The 16,855-nt window shown below is 38.4% G+C and overlaps 2 protein-coding genes across 4 annotated transcripts in view; one reads left to right on the top strand and one right to left on the bottom strand.

Moving 5' to 3' along the window:
* Nucleotides 1-71: 71 nt before the first annotated feature.
* LOC116299118 (transmembrane protein 41A) lies at nt 72-4,669 on the top strand. The gene is made up of 5 exons (XM_031707757.1): nt 72-319; nt 1,639-1,804; nt 2,113-2,274; nt 3,406-3,544; nt 4,420-4,669. Exons 1-5 carry the CDS (start codon nt 144-146, stop codon nt 4,614-4,616), a joined length of 840 nt encoding a protein of 279 aa, XP_031563617.1. The 5' UTR covers nt 72-143; the 3' UTR covers nt 4,617-4,669.
* Nucleotides 4,670-5,845: 1,176 nt separating this feature from the next.
* Nucleotides 5,846-16,855, bottom strand: part of LOC116299155 (transient receptor potential cation channel subfamily M member-like 2) — a 33,180-nt gene continuing 22,170 nt past the window's right edge. For all 3 annotated transcript variants that reach the window (XM_089036168.1, XM_089036170.1, XM_089036169.1), the window contains 16 exons: nt 16,160-16,312; nt 15,732-15,986; nt 14,503-14,692; nt 14,107-14,230; nt 13,745-13,938; nt 12,992-13,124; nt 12,065-12,251; nt 11,782-11,812; nt 11,186-11,295; nt 10,256-10,344; nt 9,960-10,067; nt 9,446-9,532; nt 8,472-8,574; nt 8,251-8,394; nt 7,921-8,034; nt 5,846-7,457 (listed from right to left, as the gene is read on the bottom strand). In XM_089036168.1, the coding sequence (XP_088892294.1) occupies nt 7,341-7,457; nt 7,921-8,034; nt 8,251-8,394; nt 8,472-8,574; nt 9,446-9,532; nt 9,960-10,067; nt 10,256-10,344; nt 11,186-11,295; nt 11,782-11,812; nt 12,065-12,251; nt 12,992-13,124; nt 13,745-13,938; nt 14,107-14,230; nt 14,503-14,692; nt 15,732-15,986; nt 16,160-16,312 (2,139 nt within the window). In that variant the 3' untranslated portion in view covers nt 5,846-7,340. The remainder of the gene's footprint in view (nt 7,458-7,920; nt 8,035-8,250; nt 8,395-8,471; nt 8,575-9,445; nt 9,533-9,959; nt 10,068-10,255; nt 10,345-11,185; nt 11,296-11,781; nt 11,813-12,064; nt 12,252-12,991; nt 13,125-13,744; nt 13,939-14,106; nt 14,231-14,502; nt 14,693-15,731; nt 15,987-16,159; nt 16,313-16,855) is intronic.

The following is a 16,855-nucleotide window of genomic DNA, read 5'->3' as shown; positions in this document are numbered from 1 at the left end:
TTAAAGTAGACAAAAATACGCTGTGTCTACAGTCATATAGGTCAGCGGCATCCTCTAAAACGACGCAGGAATCCACTTCACCAAAGTATTATTTTTTTAAAAGAAAAAGGAAAATTAAGAGACCTAAACGATTTTTATTCCACATGGGAACTAGCACAACAGTCAAGAGTTTATTGTGTGTTTTAAGTGTTCTCATGATCTTTTGTTTGTCTTCATTGTATTTGTTTCTGTTGTCAAGATGGCTTCCCGTTGTCAGACTTCAGGCAGAGAATAGTGATACAAATATCAGTGAAGAGATTAGTGCTCTAGTGAATCAAAGGTGAGATTTTTAATATTATTGGTTATAAGAACATTACTTCATGTTTTTTTTGAGTATGGAGGCTATGCCAAGATGTTTGCTCTCTTATTTCTTTTGGGGGAAACAGTCCATTCATCACCACAGGAAACCCAAACCTACCTAATTTTATATACCTTGTAATTTTTCAATAAAAACTTCTATTGTGCATAAGTAAATCGGTTTTACTAGTCTATTACTGCCTTTGCACTATGTTTTCTTTGGCAAATGAATTATGTAATTAAATACATAGATTGTGGTTTATGTGAAAACATCCAATCATCATATTGTCATGTTCATAAAATCACCAAGTGAGTTGAGTGTTGTATGTTGCAAATATGTGGAAGTAGTGCGTTTGGAGGGGACCTCATGGAAGAGCCCTGTACAGGGAGAGGTGGTTGTAAAATATAAGTTTTTTCATAAGATCATTGTCGGTTGGCTGCTTTAACAATAGAGGGGAAAATTTTGAACTATATAACATCAAACTTCAATGGTTTCCACATGAGATTTTAATAACAGTGTTTATAATATCACACTTCTGAGATACAGGCATTCTTGGCTCGTCACATGCACAAAGGTTTCAATGTCAGGTTTCGTGTATTTAATGCCCAGTGATTCATGTCAGGAAAAAAATTATTTAGTATGTAGCTTCGTACTGTACTCGTACTGTTCCTCTTATCTATGTACGTGACAAGTGAAGCATATTAAAATATGAAACATATTAGGGTCCAAGCCCGGGGGGGGGGGGGGGGTACTCCCTTTGTTCAGGTGGTAGGGGTGATCGGCGCTTCTTTTAGGGTTGAAAATGTTCCCTGTGTGGACCTTTTAGGGGTTCCGGCTAAAAAGTCAATTATGTAACATAACTCCATACCTTTTGGGGTCATTTATTATGCGTGTTATCCATGCTATGCCGCTGTTTACTTTACAATGATGCACTAAATATTTCTTTAATATGATCATCGTTATAATCTTATTATACGCTGTCCTGTCATTCGTTAAACCGGCGTTGATAGCCGGGGTTAATAGTAAATTACTGAAATAAAGCTGTACCTTTTAGGGTTTGAAATCAGGTTGGAGCCTTTTTAATTTATGCGTACCTTTTAGGGACCATTTTAAAAATTGACCGCCGATCACCCCTACCACCTGAACAAAGGGAGTACCCCTCCCGGGGATCCTAGCAAAAAGGGAATTAAGTAATTGAGAAGGTGGTCACAAAATGGCAGATGGTGATTAAAAGAGAGTGGTCATTCATTCATTCAAAGAGCTAGATTTAACTGGTATTAATTTATGTTAATACTAATTAGTGTTTTCAGTGGAGAATTCAATTTTCCAAGTTCACTAGAAGAGCTTAAAACCTTAACTGCTGTACTGAAGCAATACAAAAAGGATCACCTGGGTTATGTAGGACTTCTTTTCTGCAGTGCATATCTTTACAAACAAAGTTTTGCTATACCTGGATCTGTCTTCATGGTAAGTTACTAGATAGACCCATAGATATGGTCTGAAATGGTAAAGTGTTTTGTATTGTTGTTGTTGTTGTCCAATCGTCAGTTGTTTTTGTTATGGGTTCAGACCAACACTCAGGGTTTCTAAAAAACTGAGAAGAAAGCGTTCCCTTTGTCATCACAGTACATCTTCAAATGATCAGACCTCTGCATGCCTTGGGTGAACAAGGTGTTGCAAGCTGCCCTTTCAACTTAAGAGGTTCTACAGAGGGCCACAAGTTTAGAACAGAGGAGCATCCTTTAACAAAGTTAATTGATTGATTATATTTCTAGAACCTTCTAGCAGGAGCCTTGTTTGGAGTGTGGATTGCTTTTCCCCTGGCCTGTGTATTAACAGCATGTGGAGCAACTTGCTGCTACTTGCTGTCAAAAATGTTTGGAAAAACCTTGCTTTTGCAGTATTTTCCAGAAAAGATTGCTCTTTTACAAGAAAAGGTTAGAAATATTTGAACACCTTCATATTTTATTGATTTAGTAATGGCTTGCTACTTCAGTTGGTACCAATATGTTTTAGTATAATTTAATTACCCAGATAATTACAGTAAATTGCCGATTAGACGAGAACTTTGGACTATTTTTTGATAATCATGTACAGGTAAATAAAGGATTGTGCATACACTGTTGATGTGTGCCACTTTCAAAGTATGAAATAAATATATATTATTTAAGAAATAAAATTATGTTGTCAATTCTCTTTTAATCATCTGTGTAATGATACTAAAACAATTATTCGCCTTTGGTAAATAATTATAAAATTAATATATGTTACTGCGATTCACGATATATATATGCCAGGAACTCAAACTCACAGCGGCTTGTTGTGAAACTGTTGTTATTCACTGCTGCCAGTCAATGATATACAAGGTACCAACTGAATAATTTTGATCTTTGGCAGCAAAACAAAAAAAAATCGGCATACAGCTTTCATTGTATAGAACTGTCTGAACCCAGGTGAATGAATGTTAATTAGGCTATTGTTATCGTGGCAGTATATGACCAGTCTGACTTAATTCTTCACTTGACTCTGAAGATGACTTCCTTTCAGGTTGTCGAAACATCAGTCACATCAAACAGTCCTTCTCAGGACTACATCCACCCGGATGATCATGATACTTTGATTAACATACAGCTTTTAACTACTGAGTTAAATTAGCCTGGCACCTTTTAACTAATTGATAATTAATCTAATGCCATTGTGTATGTCTGATGGCTAATTTACCTTCTCTTAATAACTGTGTGATAGATGGAAAAGATTAAAAAACCGCTTTTTTCTATATACAGCTATTTTTTTTAAAAAAGGTAGGTGAAGGTTTTTGTTGCATGTGAAATGTTGCAGTGATATGAATTTTCCTAAACCTTATCTGCATGATTTATAAGCATTTTTGTCAGTGCTGATATTATCTCCATATGAATATGATACATTTCAAGAAACATGCAAAATGCAACATGCAACATGCAACACACCTTCACCAACCTTTATTGAAATAGCTGTGTATTTTTAAATATTTACTCCTTGTCTTCTGTTTTTCTGTCACATATATTATGACTGTATTTTACATTTTTCAGGTACATCAAAACTCAGATGGATTGTTTTTCTTTCTTCTTTTCCTGCGCTTATTTCCAATGTCTCCCAATTGGTTTCTGAACATGGCTTCTCCAATATTAGACATTCCACTGGTACAATTCTTTTTTTCTGTTTTATTAGGTAAGTAATTCTTAGGCTTAAGAACTTTAAATCATCATATCTAAAACAGTGAAGGTGGAGTATAAGCTTAAGCAATCAATATAAAATAGCCGACGACTTCGTGACCCATGCCCGTGATTTTATTGAATAATATTGTTGGGGTGATTGTTGACCATTGCGCGCTCTGTTCTTAATACCATTCAACAATGGAATTAGAACACATTTGGTTAGTGATTGTGATGATTGCGCGCTCTGTTCTTAATACCATCCAACAATCGAATTAGAACACATTTGGTTAGTGATTGTGATGATTGCGCGCTCTGTTCTTAATACCATCCAACAATCGAATTAGAACACATTTGGTTAGTGATTGTTGATGATTGCGTGCTCTGTTCTTAATACCATTCAACAATCGAATTAGAACACATTTGGTTAGTGATTGTGATGATTGTGCACTCTGTTCTTAATACCATCCAACAATCGAATTAGAACGCATTTGGTTAGTGATTGTGATGATTGCGCGCTCTGTTCTTAATACCATTCAACAATCGAATTAGAACACATTTGGTTAGTGATTGTGATGATTGTGCACTCTGTTCTTAATACCATCCAACAATCGAATTAGAACGCATTTGGTTAGTGATTGTGATGATTGCGCGCTCTGTTCTTAATACCATTCAACAATGGAATTAGAACACATTTGGTTAGTGATTGTTGATAATTGCGCGCTCTGTTCTTATACCATCAAACATTTGAATTACAACATATTTCCTTACATTTGTGGATGTTCTGCTTTGACGCTCATCTGTTGGTAGTCTTTTGTCTCTGTTTTTCCGATTGTTTCTTTCATGATTGCTGGAAGTATGCTTATTATATATTTTCCTATTTTCTTCCAGGATTAATGCCCTACAATTTCCTGTGCTGTCAAACTGGATGCCTGTTATCACAGCTCAGCTCCATAAGTGATATTTTTTCCTTTTCGATAATGGTGAAGTTAGCAACTATGGCGCTAATTGCTGTGGTGCCTGCATTTATTATCAAACGAATCCATAAAAAGCGTACATCCACACTGAAGCAATGTAAAAGTGAATAATACTTAATATGTAAACGAATATATACATTTATTAAACGCATCGCTTTCGTTATGATTTGTCAGATATCATTTCGTCCACGATATATTCTTGTTATTGATGTCACTACAGATGCTATAACTAACTGGAGCAGATTTAGTTTCTTGGAATGCAAGCTAATGTTCTACGGGAACGCATGCATCACTAAAGGTTGGCTGAACGAAGGCGCGGATGAACATTAGCTATATATGTCAGTTTTATAATACCGCGTAGGGGTTGGGTGGGGCAAGCATCAATTGGGAGACATGGAGAGGAAACTGTTACAAACAATTCGCCACACCTCCCGCATGTGTTCATTTAAGATGAGAAAAACCGACTCAAATGAGTCTGAAGGGAATAGAGGAACGGTTACAGTCCAAGTCCGCCCAGCCTAGAACTACCTGAATGAGCTAAAGACGAACTTCATTTAGCTTCATATTATATCAGTATGATTCTACCTCTACTTGTTCAATGAGTGAACCGCCAACCGATTGGCTAGCTCGGTTGAGCATCGGACGTTCGTGCCGGAGGTCGTGGTTCGAGTCCCGGCGGGACCAACACTCGGGGTCTTGTAATAACTGAGGAGAAGATGCTTGCCATCATACCCATAGATTACCTTCAACCCGTACACCACGGGTTTAAGACATATTCACGACTTAATTTCCATAAATTGGATCGCAGATCACGCATGCACAAAGCACTCGATATCCCAACTTTTGATCTATCCGTTAGAGTGCACGCACTAAAACCATGAACATTAAATAGTACTAATTAGTACTATTTCATACAGAATCCTTTGTTTTCTATTGTTTAATTATCACTATTTAGAGCTAAAAATTAGTATTTCTTTCACGGATTTAGTGTGAGCACTCTATTAGGATTTTGCGATGTTAATTGCCAGGCTTAACTGTTGGGTTAGGCTTCACGAATTGCCAACGTCCCCTGTGATTGGTTAGGTTTAGGGGCGGGGTTGGGAAAAGGTAATTGTTTCCTATTGTTCTACACGTGTGCCCTCCAATAGGATCACATCTTGCAAATTCGTGAAGGATGACCCTAACTGTTTGAAACCTGCATCACATGTATTGTTTTTTAAACCAATCATGAAGCTCGTTACAGACGGTGGGGGACCCCTGTATCTTGCAGAGTCCCATCCCCTCCCCGTCACTCTATAAGCACAAAACAAATCCAAACAAATCAAATACAAACAAATCTCTTAAATTTGGATATTCTTTATTCTTTTAGTCCTAGTTATTTTCGTATTAAATATTAACGTGATAAAAATAGTGCCTCACTAGATAAGAGTATATTAATCACCAACTTAGATTAGACTTCTCCAACGTGCATGGTTAAACATTAATCCTCACGTCAACGGAGATTCAACTACTGATGTCTAAACAAAGCCGCCAAATTGGATGAACCTACGAGGTGTGTCATTGGTTCTTTTGCTTTTCGAAAATCCAAAATGGCGGCCGAGTCTTGTGGTATTGCATTTTGGGAATAATAGTGGGGAAAAAATTCTTTGGGATAGAACTGTTTTCCCCGGTATACCAAAAACTACTGTGCAAGTACTCCATTACTGATACCACAGCAAATTCATTACCCAAGGAAAAGAAAGAAAAGAAATATTACAGGCAAACACAAAAATAAATCAAATTGGACATTTGTTGGATGGTCCATATATTTTGTAGAAATTACCCCGAGATAAATTCTGCTAATAACGACTATTAGAGAACAATACAAAAATAATATCTGACGTTTACCTAACTAATGATGGAATGGAATATTTTCCTCGTAGATCCATATTGATAACTATAAATAATGACTACTTCTTGTGTAGCGGATCATTTCTCAATGTACTCGGACACTAAACTGACCTTCTCATTCGCGATGGCTTCATTACAAGCCTTTGTGCGAACCGACAGACGAGGGAACAGCATTGGTACAGCTGACTCGTACATTTCCTCGTCTATCTGTGAAGTAGGCGAGCCAGTTTCGTACCCAAAAATTACTCATTAGCCAAATCGTAGGCTCTGGAAAACACTACAATTTCAAGTGATCTGATTGGCTGACTGGGATTACAAAGGTGCTATTTTTAGGTTGGCATTTATGGAAAATGAGGCGGTAGCGACTAATTATGTGAAACCTAAATTTTCATGAGACCTAGACTCTTTAGAGAGAGAAAAAATTAAATTTGAATGCTGCATCACTAAATTGAGAATATCTCTTGCGAAGAAGCTAAGAAAAGCAAAGTCTGGAAACACAGTGACCAAATGATCAAACTACTCAAACATAAAGCAATATCTAGAGATATTTTAGATATCGGGACTTACCATTTACGTTGGTTAGAATAAAAATTACAAGAAATCTAACAAATTTTCAAGAAGAATTTTGAAGAATTTTTCAAAACTGTTTTTCTCATTGTTACACAGGACGATTAGCAACGACGATTTTTCGCGGTACTCCATTGAGCAAAAAATTGATGCCGTGTAACATGCCATGCGGAGGACGCTACGTTAGGATATCCCAGAGCCTACGATTTGGCTCAGTAATGAGTAGGGTCTGGGTACGAGGGGGTAATCATGGCAATTTCGTCGTGTGTCAACGGAACGTGCTTCAAGTGCGAATTTCTGTCTTTTGAATAGAACAGACATTTTTTGAAATATTCTAGCCATTTTTAAAGTGAATTCATATTTGAATTGCTTTTACGTCTAAAAAGTTGCATCTCTCATTTTGGCCACTCTCTCTAGGATAGCCACGTGACTGGCATAAAGAGGGATGTTACCGCTGACTCGCTGCCATCGTACTGCTGCCGCATCATCTCCAGCCTTTATAAAATTATTTTAAAAAACGTTAGAAAAACTGGCATGGACTATCAAATAAAGAGTTTTGTGGTTTTAGGTATATATAAATAACACGTGACAGCAAATTGATTACGGGATGTTCAATGCTTAGTGTGCGACTTATATTAAGTTTTGAATGCACGCATGAAGTTGCCTCAGCACAAAGGAAGCGTAAGAGTAGCACGACGCGTAGCCGCTGGAGTAGCGCGTTATGTCTTGGCTATATTATAATACACAATGAAGTTGAATGTTTTCCCATTATAAACCACGTGTCATTCTCTTGAGAATAAGATTCTCTATTTGAGTTGTATCCATATCCATATGCCTCTTGTGCAACCGTTACACAAAGAAATAATACTCTAGGGAATGACATGTGGTCTGAAATGGTGAAAACATTACGCCCAAGGTAACTGAGGTCAATTAAATGTAATATGTTACTAGATAGTACCTGCAGCTTAAATTCATTGAACAGGTCTCCCTTGTCATCGTGGAAATTGACAGCCAGGGTTTCCATCCAAGAGTTATCTGTGTTCCTTGGATCATCCACGTAACCCTTGTATACCTGACGGCGACAACAGGAAAATGGAATATAACCAAATGAATCAATGAATGAATCAGAAGTTAACGAATTTTGAGGTAAACTGATCTAGTATAAGTGTTGTCTGGTATGAGAGGTGGCCCGGCTTGTAGGAAATCTTTAGGCTTGCTAAAGGTAGTAGTTGATCTACCTTCTCCTACTTACAACCACATTATCTAGTGACCATTGACCAATACCTACCTCTTCTCCATGTTGGAACAGACGTTCAATCTGTTTTGCAATCTTATCTTTTTCTTCAGGACTCGTGTTCAACTTGGCCAAGGCCTCCTCTCCAAACTCGGCCTTGAGAGCCTGGGTAACAACTTGACCTGGTTCTACCATACCCTATTGATGAAGTAAAAGACAATGTTAATGTTCTGTTGAACTTTACTCAAGTTACAAAGTCATTAGAGTATCCTTACCCCAGGAATGGCCCATTGGTTGTTGTCCTTACGCAGAATGGCGACAAATTCCAGCACTTTCTTGCCGTTTTCCAGGACCACACCAGCATTTGTTCGCTTCCAACTGAAACAATATACAAATATTAAACTAAAAATACATCCGCATTGATCGTTAAGCTTTTCACTAGCTTCAGTGTTCTTACCAGGCCGCGCCATTGCGGGAATCGCGCATAAAAAAACACAAATGGCGCACAAATTTCAACTCTATATATTATCCAAAGAATACTTCCTGGGAATTTTAAAAGATTTAGAGTACTTTTGAAATAATTAAAGTCGCATTATATTGTCAATAAACAAGGTGAAAGTCCACATGAAACGACACGAATCGAACATAGCCGCCATCTTGTATTTAACTCGCTAAGAGGTCTGGGATTAGTCTATGTTAACTGGCCTTGTTTATTGGAGGCTCAAGTATGGCTGCCCAGCGCAAGTTTATTGTCTCATCACTACTAATGAAAAACTGTCTTAAATTGTTTTAGATTTGCAACAAAGTAACCGGCAAAAAAACATTATTCTTTGTTTTAAGATTTTGGAAATGCATCCATCCAGTTTTCTAAATGGCCCCTAAATTTTGGATTGGTGGGCTCTTTGACCCCCTGAAAGAAATTCCTGGTCAGAACACTGCTAGCTTTGTCGTACACACCAACACGGCTGCTAAACTCTCGTCTTTGGAGACTTACATTATTCAGTTTGTCTAATATTAATGTGACGTCATGACCGCTATCTTGATATATTTTAATTTTTAGTCAAACACAAAGGCCCAAACAGGGCTAAGAAATTATGAATTCGAAAAATTACCAAAAGCAATGAAATCTCAGGTCGGCGTGCACCTTCCGGCACGAAAACGCACACGGCCCGGTATTAGATAACATACTCCATGGAGTATATTTACTGACGATTACTAGTGTCGTTTAGTGCTAGATAAAACTACATACCGTGTAACTATGGGGTCAGCGGCATGGTTAGGGCCAAAACGTCCAAGAAGACCTCGACCTTTCATTCCTGTTCTTCCCATTGGGTTTCTGTGAAAACAAGAAGACAGAGACATGATAGAAAATTTGGAGAGTCATTAGATGGTGTAATAATGTTTGCGTCCATAAACTAAATGTGAAAATATCAAGTGATCATATGAGCGAGATAAACCCTTGCATTTGATTCCTGGGATCAATAAACAAACTTTACAAAACGTTTTCATTTCTCAAGATAAAAGTCCCCTTCACGGTTCCCTGCGCCATCTTGAAAGCCGGGTAACTGTGCCTGTAAAGCAAAGACGGACCTTACAATGAGAGAGACATGTAAATAATTGTTAAAAGAAGGTCTCTATTATCGCAAGGCCGTCTTTCTTCACATGCATGACAACCTTTCAAGATGGCGCAGGGCGAAGAGGAATATTTGGTGACCCCTTCTCAAGGCCAGGATATCATGCATCTAGACCATATCCAAACTTACAGAGGAAGTCCATCTTTGACTTTGTACTCTCCAGTGTAGCTTGTTCTGTCGACGTTGTGCACTTGATCAATTTGGTTGTACTTTAGCTCTGGTCGAGCATGGACTGACCTAAAACATTGATTACAAGAAGTGTAAGTTCACTTCACTAATGAGTGTGGGGTTCGCCGTGAAAACGAAATCTATCTTAGATATCTTGCGTGAGGCCAGTATTGAGTTTTGGTCGACATATTCCCTTCCACACATGTACACATCTAATTGAATGATGAGATGTGTAACATTAATGTCAATATACTCACATGGACATGAGGTCAGGGTCAGCCCATGGAGGCTTACTGAGGACCACAGGTGCTGTGTATTCTACAGGAGAATAGTCAGGAAAGCTTACCTAGGAAAACAAAATATCAAGTCTCTAATATTAGAGGCATCGATCCAAATAATACTACAAAAATACATATCAGCAATTTATGATTTATATCATTATTTAGTCTCAATCTCCTTCTGTCTCTTCCAAGATTCTTGTTCGTTGATAGTTCATTACCGAGTAGTACTTTAAATATTTTTAGAGTTCCATATTATCACAGTGTTCATCAGGATTCAGACTCATTTACTCAAGGCCTCGTATCAGTGTTTAATTTTTTACAAATACCAACGGTAGAGTAGAGAACGCACAACTTCAACAATACATACACTTACATACACGGACCTTCACTGGAACATATAAGTATTATGCACAAAATCGAGGCTAATCCTGAGCAACAGTCAAGTGGCACCTAGTTTGAGTGCACTCACACTTATCACAGTTTACGAGAGTTGTCGTCACTGTCAAGGGTACGACAACTCCTCCGCAGGCAACTCCTTGGGCTCCTTGGGCTTCCTTTGGCGGGGCGGGCTAAAGGGCGGGCTTCCTTTGGTATTTTAGAACCGCGAAGTTTTCGTTTATGTTTCTTCGTTCCCAGACTCCCATATAGAGAGATAGGGAGATTCAGAGAGATGCCTGCGGCTGAGGCTACTACAATTCAGGATCTTTCATGTATATACTTTTGCCAAAATGGTCACTCGTGAATTAAATATCCTCACAGTCAAAATGTAGAACGTTGTAGTGCGCATAATATTGAAAACTGCGACACGCCAAACAGATCATGCAGCTCATGCTCAAAACCTGATTATTACAAACGAAAGATTTTAGATCTCCTAGAGTCCCATCGATAATTGCATGTTCTACTTACGTCCCAAGACACTTTATCGTCAGGTACTTCAGCTCTTCTGATAGTTGACTGTGGATATGGTGAAGAACGGGCTTTATGGTGTAGGAAGGTGATAGCTGGAGAAACGGATTCTGTGAATATAAAAATGTGGATATAAAAACCGGTCTGTGGCGAATTTCGTTGCAATCAGCTTATTTGTCTCTCATCTTAGTTATTGAAGATAAAAATAGGTTGCTATCAATAGACGTCACTTCCGGTAATAGCTCTTTCTTGATGGCTTGTAGAATCCTGGAGGTTGTTTTGATCTCTTGTTTTCTGGTTTGATGTCGTGAAATACAATAGTTTGAGGACTTATTTTGATATGTTTTGACTTAGCATCCGCTAGTTGACCCCCGGTCAACCGCTTGTTTGCCCCCCAGTCAACTCCAAAAAGTCACGTGATTGATAGTAAGCAATAGCCTATTCATTAGACAATTACTGACTTTTTTTCATATCTCATTCTCTTAAGTGTAATTTCTTTCTCTAGCACTGCGGTTTACCATGAAGTAGACAGTAATACCCGCTCATTCATATCAGTACATGTCATACGTCATTATAAATGTGAAAAGACCACCTACCTGCTATTCTGGCAGGGGAAAGAGTGTGACCCTAAAATTAGATCATAAATAATGTTGATTATCACACCAATATTAACATCTTAACAAATAGATGAAAGTCTTGTCGATATATAGACCAAGTTCAAAACTCGCACCGATGTGAGGCTTAAGTTGTGAACAAAGGAACCTGGCGTGATTCGTGACTTTTGAATCACGCCAGATTACTTTGAGTCACGCCAGATCCCTTTGTTCACAACTTAAGCCTCACATCGGTGCGAGTTTTGAATTTGGTCTATTGCCTCACCGATTTCAGCAGTTCCAAGATCTTATTCAACATTTGCGCGTTGGCCTCAATGTTCACTTCCATTCGGCCCAGTCGACTATCGGTAACGTGGTCAATGGTTTTTGTGGTTTCATTGGTGATCTGTTTGTTAGGGTCATCAATTGATTTATCCACGAGGCGATCAAGCGCATTGGACATGGTCACAACTCTGAAACAAAAAAGACAAAACATTGTCAATAAGCTTCCTCTGTCTTCACCATTTTATACGTTCAACAATGATCCTTACAGGGTTACAACCCCCCCCCCCCCCCCCCCTGACAGACAGGCCTATCCCTTTGTTTTTCTTCATACTGTGAATGTAGACTTGTTTCTTGTGCAGCCATTCTCCGGTCAGTATTTACCCTCTCTCTATATATAGGCCCCGGTATTCACATCAATTGTCCATTACGATTTATATGTAAGAGTTAATTACGGAGAACGGAGGCAATAAGCCATATACATACCGAGTGATGTATAGGCTTATTGCCGACGTTCGAGGTAATTAAGTATTTTAGTTATCAATTGAGAAGGATTTCTATCAAATGTTGCTCACTATAAATGCGAAGTGTAGATATAGTTATTAGCGAGTTTTAGATAGACTTTTTTTCTCCCCGCAAGCGGCAAACGTGACCACGTTTTCATCGCTTTCCTGTATTTTACTTTACCTTTTACAAACTTTCTCACCAGGCGCAAATATTCTTTTGTTTTCCTACTACTTGGATTCTTTTGCAAGTTCTTTTCAGTAATGTAAAATACTTTTTCACTGGTCAACTGACGTAAATCTAAAACTCTCTATTAACCGGGTTAATAACTATATATTGACCTCGCATTTATCATGAGGGTTATAACAAAAATAAAGCCTTGTGAATAACAATGAAAACAGTGTCAATGAGAAATAACAGTATTTACCTATCTCCTAGTGATTTGACTCGTACTTGCAGTTGGTCATTATTCTCCGCCAATCTTTGGAATGAGAAGGTTTCTGCAGCCTGGAATTCCCAGTTGTCAATCTGTTCCATCTCAATTTCAGTCAATTTTAATTCTGTTGACAGAAAGAACAACATAAACCATAATAAATAATATAACATTCGATTTATTGCTGCAATGCTGGTTAGCAACATGGGTAGTGCCCTGGGCTTGCTCCAATTTCACCTTTCTTCCAACCAAACCACGAAAAATGTTAAAGAACTTTGTGAAAGTCTAGTATTGCCCGGAACATTAAACAATTCAATCAATACTTATTCGCACACTTCTAATTAGCAAAAAGTCGAGTTTTTATTGTTGTTTTTTTCTTCGTGTGACCTATTAACATTCATCCCTGCTCGTGCATCACTAAATAGTTTGTAGATTTACCGTCCACAGGTGGCGGTAAAAAGATATATTCGCAAACTTTTTTAGTAAAAGTGAAAAAAAAACTTGCGAAAAAGCCGCAAGAATGCGGACGTTGTGCATGCGACAAAGTAATTATCGTTTTACAGAATTGTATTTACCACAGACAATTACTCATACTTTTACTGAGCCTGGTGTTGCACCAGCGACACAAGCATAAGCGTCTTTATTTCATAGTAACAATACATTGAAGAGTGAGGGTCAAATTTTTCCTTTTGTTTGTGTTAGCGCATGCGTGGCTGGTGAAAACCAGGCTTTGACGGGTAAACTTACTCATAGAACTCCCTCCGGGAGGTGGATTTGCACATCCACAAAGCTGCCAGACCCAACGAATAAAGACAAATAAATGACCGATAAGGATGAGAGGAGGCGAGAACATCGGCCGGTTATGGTACTCCAGAACTAAATCATATCGTTGGAACTTCCACACTTTATCCGAGTCTTCTTGGATGAGTTCGAATGTGTAACTTTAAACAGAAGGAAAGGATTAGTTATATCAAGGCATCAAATCTTTACTTCAGGGACGCGAAGCATATCTTTGAGTGGCTAATCTGGAAGTCCTCCTTTTCCTCCCCCTCCCCCCTCCCCCTCCCTTCCGCTGTCCCTATTCTAGTGTCGCAGACCATGTTTCTTACCTGAATATGGCAATGAGAAGGTTAAGAAGCAGCACGTTAGCAAACAACATGTATGCAGCGAGGAGAAGAGGAGATAATTTTTGACCTATCGGTTCAACGACGCCAAAATCATCCGGCCTTTCACCTGGAATATAAGCAGCTTAGTTAAATATAAGCATGCAGCTTAGTTAGGCGTTTCCTAAAAAGAACACTCAAAATCAGGATAGTAGGCCAAAAATTAAGATCGTGGTTTCTGATTGGCTTTAGGAGCATCAGGCCACAAAAATTTAAGAAACGAGGTAGACTTGTTTGCACAATCAACTTTATTGACTGCCGCAGTAGTCGGCAGTGACTTATCTGCAAACAATGATGATTCTACATAAAGTTCAACAATCTTGACATAATTGATTGACTTACCTTTGATCTCATCAAGGAACAATTCTCCATACATCTGCCAATAGGGCAGCTCCAACACTCCCCAGATGGACTTCCATGTGTCGTTTCGAGCATACGGGCCAGGTCCCGGGAACATGACTGCTTCGAGGGATATCCCGTACGATACGAGGAACACTAGTAATATTATGACAAACTGCTTCAAATCATCCATCTGAAAGATCAAGTAATATATTAGACGTGTAGTCTGGTGAAAATGGTAGTGGTAGTGTACACGTGTCCCGCCTCTAGGATCTCAGGTTATATTCCTGAACACGCGGCATCACATTTGAGTAGAGTTTGTTGGGGCTCTCCCTTGATTCGAAGGTTTTTATCCAGGTTCTCTGATTTTCCTCCCTCCATGTTAAATTCCATTTTAATTCGTGAGTCTGCCGTACTCTGACTTTGATCAGTCCAGAGGTTGTTTTAGTGAATATCGACAAAAAATTCGAATACCATACAATTTTTAAATGTATACATCTATTTCAAAAAACGTTGTCGGTCGGAGATGAGCGATCTGAGACTAAACGGAATATCTGCGCTTTAATGTTTTCTTGCTAAAATAAGAAAAATCACATTTTTAACTCGTACATGCTTCATACTATTCCAATCTAAAAAAAAGCTCAGTTATTCGTCTGTGAATATAACACGTATTGCAGCGTGTTTGCAGCGTGCTACTCGCTCTGAAATTTCAGGTTTCACTGAACTTCGACCAAAGTTTTTTTTAAAAATAGGTGTAGTTGTTGATATACAGTCAATTCAAAAAACGCTGTCGTCGACCAACTCAAGCCTACGCGACTGGACCGAAAGGAACTCTGGGTAGCAATCATTGAAGCTGAGTTGACTCCATAATTTTATCCGACTAGTTATGCCTTGTTTACAGCACGAACCTTCGTAGGCGAGCGGGAAGTGTTGAAGGAGACTTTTTTTTAATGCCTTCATATTTTCAAAATTGTGAACTGAATCATAACTACTTTGTTTTTCTTTCCCTAAACCCAAAGACATGCATTTGATGGATTGTTTCTCGCCAATATTATCTTTATTACTAGCGGGAACAATTAATTCAGAACGAATATTTAACCGCTTCAGTGATTTTTACCCATATTCCTTTCGGTCCAGTCGCGTAGGCTTGAGCCGGTCGACGACAACGTTTTTTGAATTGACTGTAGACTTTGCTATCATAACCAGGCAAGATAAAACGATTGATTACTCACCATTTTTCTAATCATGACAAGCCTGGGACCAAGATGACGGTTCACCGAAAATATTTGCAAAGAACGAGCGATAAAAATGATGATATCAAGGGATAGGATGATCCTGGCTGCGCTGAATGTGTTATCGTAAGGAAAGAAGCGAAGAATGATAGCCACCACAAAAGCCAATATGGATAAAATGTCTATTGAGTTCCACGGGTCGCTGAAGTAAATGCTCACCTTGTCTAAGAAATGTTTGGGTGCCTTGGAAGCCAACTGAAAAATGTAATTGAAAAATATTAGCCAAAGGGCTGACCGACCGACCGACCGACCACCGACCAAATGATTCACCATGTAAAAGATTGATACACCATAGGTTGTTTGTAATCAGGCAGCCAGGCTTGTAAGACGTAAAGACGTAATTTGACATGAAATCAAGCAATACTAACCTGGCGAATTTCTTCGATGAGTAAAGAGAAAACCCAGAAGTAGAGCAAGATCTCTGCAGCGCTTATCCCGCCAAGGGACTTTTTCGGTTCAAATCTCGGAAAATTCACCATGATGACGTAGGCATACAGACAGATAAAAGCCACATAGGAAACCTAAGCAGAAAATATATATTTGTTAGCCGCCAACCATTTTTGGAAAGATAGGAAAGACAAGAAACTTAAAGCTTATTAGTGGCAGATCTAGTGGGGTGTAGGGTGGACATGAAGTTGTATTCAAGAAGGATGAAAATGCCTTTAATAGTGGTTGATGAAGCTCCCGCCTTTTCCAAAATACAAGATCTGCCACTGCGTTGTACAAGTTGTGCAAATATTAGAAAAGTTCTACATACAATAAAAAAAACCTTAGGCATTGCATGATTAATAGATTGAAGGAAGAGAACTTCTTCAAACAATATTGAATTTTTTCAATTTTTGTTGGATATTTTCCATAGTTTTTATTAATAATAATCATAAAAAGGCACCAGTAGGGGGTAGTGGGGTAGTTAACTGACAAATAACCTTAAATTAGAGCTATTAATATTTCATTGTTTTGGTTTAATAGAGCTCGCAAAATTATAACAATAGTTAACTGATATTCGCCCGAAAAATTAGTTAAACGACATTTGGGTACCCCCCTTGGCACCCTCTATAAAGATT

The sequence above is a fragment of the Actinia tenebrosa genome, unplaced genomic scaffold (assembly GCF_029948245.1).
Source record: "Actinia tenebrosa isolate PJP-AT-01 unplaced genomic scaffold, QUT_ActTen_1.0 PGA_scaffold4__44_contigs__length_22323623, whole genome shotgun sequence".
Lineage (NCBI taxonomy): Eukaryota > Metazoa > Cnidaria > Anthozoa > Actiniaria > Actiniidae > Actinia > Actinia tenebrosa.
Note: the sequence above shows the minus strand (reverse complement) of the source record. Positions and strands in the feature narration are given on the sequence as shown.